Here is a 5,000-nt window from a genome sequence, read left to right as displayed (position 1 = left end):
GTTCAAGAATATAAATTGGTTTCACTATGAACTTATATCCCCCAAAATGCAATACAGAAAAAATACTTGAGCTTCTCCCAAAAGTTTAAAGCTTCACTTGTACTATTGACTTGTGAACCGCCTTGAATCTCGTAGCTTTACTTAGGGTGTATATTAATTATAGACATTATTTGTCAAATAATATATATATATAATATATATATATATATATATATATATATATACATAATATATATACATAATATATATACATATATATAATATAAACATATATATACATAAATATACATAAATATACATATATATACATATATATACATATATACATATATACATATATACATATATATACAAATATATATACATATATATAAAAATATATATACTTATATATATACAAATATATATACATATATATACAAATATATATACATACATATAAATACATATATATACATATATATACATATATATATATATAAACTGTTTATATATTAATGTATAATTATGCGCTAATACAATTGTGCTTCCTACTCTGCTGTCCTGTACTTGTGCAATATTTATATATTCTGACACTGTAAATCGACACAAATGGATGAATACCATGCTGTGATTTATACACATATCAGTATAAGGTATACTGAATATGATTAAAAGTTTTTGAAATAAGATTATCAATTCTTGCGTATACTCATATAAACACAAAGGAATTCATTCATGCATACAGTACACACACACACACACACACACACACACACACACACACACACACACACACACACACACACACACACACACACACACACACACACACACAATGAAATGTTCACTTGCCTATTAGGTGACAATGGAGCATTTCATCGTAAATAGTCCACCCCGAAGTGTTTGATCAGATAAAAGTACAACACAGGGAAGAATATATTACATAATAAAATTAAATAAAAACTAATGTGGCTAGTTCAACACTGCATCACTGTGTGCAGATGCAAAAAGCATCAACTTTGGTGTAAGGTAAGATTTTGCAGCCCGCTCTTTCCCCACTCCCAAGAAAAAACAAATTAGTATACAACTATTCCCTGCTTAAAATAAATCAGTCATAAGAATCTGCATTAGATTAATTATCTCGTTATAATGGATAATTTTTTTTCAAGAAATTTGCGATTATTTTCTCACCTATCTAAAATGTCACTGCAATTGTGCATCTAAATAAATCTGCGATGTTTCCTTAGTACACCGCAGATATTTAAGTGTTCGTTATCACACACTGGGTCATCGGTTAAACGTCAAAGACCTTTGTACTCTTGCAAATTATACATTTTTTTCCCACACACAGCGGAAATCTTGACATTACAAATTTCGGCTCGTTTCCCTTACCAAATTTTCCCAAGCCATAATCCAAACACTAAGAGAGAAATCCTTCTTTAATCAAACATAAATGGATAAATTTTCTATATACCCTTTTTGCCGTCAATTTCAACATTTAAAACGAAACTTTGTGCTGGTATCACCCAAAACCTCTTTCTATGATTAGAAAACATATTTAACGTATGTTATCTCAGTAATGGTATATACCTATCATGCCATTTATCAAAATTACAGTTGTTGTACCTGTATACATTTTAATAGTGTAGAATGTTATTAATATTCTGCAGAAGCACCAAGCTGATCATAACGATTCTTGAGGTAATAAAAAGTGATATTGCGTCACTTCAGGACATCTAAATAATTAATCATATTAGTATATAAAGTCAGCAAACTGAACAAAATTATATTAGCAAAAATAATCGAAAAACATTAATAGCCCAATATATTGTGCTTATAATAATGATAATGACAAAAACAATCCCTTTCATCATCATAAAAGTTACAGTAGTAATAATGGTAGCAGGCATCATAATAGCAGTAGTAATAATAATAATAATAATAATAATAATAATAATAATAATAATCATAATCATAATCATAATCATAATCATAATCATAATCATAATCATAATCATAATCATAATCATAATCATAATAATAATAATAATAATAATAATAATAATAATAATAATGATAATAATAATAATAATAATAATAATAATAATAATAATAATAATATTAATAATAATAATAATTTATTAAGAATAAGAATAATAAAATAATAATAATAATAATAATAATAATAATAATAATAATAATAATAATAATAATAATAATAATAATAATAATAATAAAAACAATAATAATAATAATAATAATAATAATAATAATAATGATAATAATAATAATAATAATAATAATAATAATAATAATAATAATAATAATAACAATAATAATTACATCTAACACATTACAGTAATAGTCACTACCATGGAACAAAAATAATTAAAAAATAATTTCTGGGCACTTCATTAATATGAACTTCTGAAAATATAACCGAATACACGTTTTACCCCATAATAACCCTTTGTTAAATATATATTACAGCTCATTCTTCTTTCCTTATTCAGTGAGTTATCCTCTTTATAAACTCCCTTTGGTCAGTCAGCAAAGAGCAGAGTTTGACCTCTTTCAGACTCAAAATTTCCAGCGAACTTTGACGATTTTGTTTGTTGTCTATGTAGGCGGGTCGCTAGAAGTTCGTTCAGTGAAGTGATTAATTGTGCCACTCTACTATACGTTTCTAACGTAGGTAGGCCGTCAGGTGTTCATTCAGATGTGTGTCACCTGTTTCATTCCTACTAAATTATTTTTACGAAGGCGAGATGTTAGGTGTCCGCTCGTTAGATGTTTTCTCCGTAGATGAGCGGCTTGGTGTTGGTTCATCCAGTGGTCAGCTGATTCACTCCACTGGGTGCTTTCTACGGAGGTGAGCGGCCAGGTGCTCGTTCCTGTTAGCGGTGTAAGGGCAGCGAGGGCAGCTGTAAGGCCTCTCCCCTGTATGGATCCTTATGTGACGCCTCAGGTCTGACTGGTCTCTGAAGGAACTCTTGCCGCAGAACGGACATGGGTGACCGAGGTTAACCAAGCCCGCAGACTCCTAAAAAGAGTGAAATGCCTCAATTAGCCTTTTTAAGTTTCTAATAATTTTCGGTTTATTTATCATGTGTGTTTTAGTATATATTTATTTTCTTAAGTGATTGTCACAAGTATAAACGGACATCATTACAATTGGTGATGCTAATAAATATTACTTCAGAATGTATTATCCTTTTTTTTTTCTTTTTTACCCCTTTCAAACTTAAAAACAACAATTTAGTAATATTTATTACAGGTCACATCAGTGCATGGTATGAGTAACTAGCATAATATATTAATACGGATAAGTTCAAAGCTATATTAGTTTATTTCCCCAAAATGACTTTTGGTTTATAAGTTCTCAGTATGGTATAGCTGTATTTATTAAACATTCACGTGACCGGATGTATAAAATTTCAGAGGCTGTGAGAAGACCTTCGAAACCCGAGTTGATTTCTCCGACTCAATATACGAGCGAAATTCTTTCCGGCAGATATACACACGTACATAAATCTGTGCATGTGCGTGTGAGCATGCGCGTGCGCCCATAAACTTCAAAACATGCCAACTGGTACGGTGTCATAAATATTTTATTTTGTTTTTACACCCAAATACTAATACTGCAATGAATACACTACGTAGAGTTCGGTTTATTTTAACTACTGCACTGCATATTATAAATATATATTTGCCCCTTATTTTTTTTTTTTTTTTTTTTTTAATATTAACCAATCCTTTTCTTCCACACATGGGTAACCCATTACATTACGGACAAATATAAAGAAATCAAACAATATCTAAATACCCATTTTTATTGCATATAATGAACATCAAACGCAAACAACATATTTCAGCAGTGTAATCAGTATTAATAATCTGTCATCATATATACACAGAGTCATTTGTCCTTCACAACGGTGGCTGAGGCATAGTCCAGGTACAAGATGACGCTTCCAGGCCGGGATGTTGTTTCCTCACGTGAGTTTTTAAGTGAGATTTTCGGGTCGTGGCGTAAGAACAGTGCGGGCAGGCAAAGGGCCTCTCCCCCGTGTGCTTCCGGATATGCCTCTGGTATTCGCTCAGATACGGGAGCACTTTGCCGCAGTACGGGCACCTCAGACCTCCAGGTGGGTTAGTGGTCTTGTAAGCATTGCACAGTTGCGTTCCGTCCGCGTCTTGCTGTTCCCCAAAAGCACCGACACCTGGAGACATTCCGTAGCCGCGAGCACCAACAGCCACTGCAGAGGTGCTGTCCTCGCTGCTGCGACCCTATAATATATACCAATACCAGCTGATAGTCTCGCTCCTGCATAAATTTATATACATGGAATTTCTTTTGTCTTTTTTTTTTTTTATGTTGGATGAATGTATTTTTTTTATTTCTTTTTTTAAGAGGAATAGATGAGGAAGGTCGAGGAAGAGTAAAATGAATATGCTGGGGTAAAATAATGAAATAGAAACGTAAAAAATTATTGTAAATCATTAATTCCTCTATATCAGTTACTAAGGAGTGCATAATATCTCTAGGCTGACTTGGGCAATTTTGTTATGGGGATTAATGGTTTAATGTCACTTAAGATTTCACATTCCAGCCACCTAAGAATCCTGGCAGTTTAAGATTTCTCAAGAAAACACTTTCTGTGGCCTTCTGAAGCAGAATTTCTATTCACATTTCCATGTATATATTGGGTTTACAACAAAAAACCAATAAAATTACAATACTAAAAATTAGATTGTAAGAAGGATGACAGCAATCAAAATGATAAATAATGATGACCGCTTGCCAAATACTTTTTTTTTCTTTCTTTTTTTTTGCCAAATGTTTTCCTCATTTTTTTCTGTTGATTTAAGAATTGGAATAAGTTTTTCTTTAATATCTTTTCCCTTGGCATTACGTTCCCACAGTGTTTCTAAATATTCTACTTCCTAACCCGATTTCCAATCCTGGAAAATTGTTTTTGAATTCATAAAGGGTAATTTTTAATGTGGCGTGATAA

The 5,000-nt window shown here is 31.4% G+C and overlaps 1 protein-coding gene across 3 annotated transcripts in view; it reads right to left on the bottom strand.

Moving 5' to 3' along the window:
- The window catches only part of LOC125036371 (longitudinals lacking protein-like), a 61,408-nt gene that overhangs the window by 3,617 nt on the left and 52,791 nt on the right, over positions 1 to 5,000 (bottom strand). The window contains exon 6 of one of the 3 annotated variants that reach the window (XM_047628956.1): positions 2,363 to 3,025. The exons of 1 other annotated variant lie outside the window; for it this stretch is intronic. In XM_047628956.1, coding sequence (XP_047484912.1) covers positions 2,828 to 3,025 — 198 coding nt within the window. In that variant the 3' untranslated portion in view covers positions 2,363 to 2,827. Of the gene's footprint in view, positions 1 to 2,362; positions 3,026 to 3,801; positions 4,273 to 5,000 lie in introns of those variants that run through there. One more of the 3 variants, XM_047628950.1, reaches the window with a different exon arrangement.

Source organism: Penaeus chinensis, chromosome 21, assembly GCF_019202785.1.
Source record: "Penaeus chinensis breed Huanghai No. 1 chromosome 21, ASM1920278v2, whole genome shotgun sequence".
NCBI classification, from domain to species: Eukaryota; Metazoa; Arthropoda; class Malacostraca; order Decapoda; family Penaeidae; genus Penaeus; species Penaeus chinensis.
Note: the sequence above shows the minus strand (reverse complement) of the source record. Positions and strands in the feature narration are given on the sequence as shown.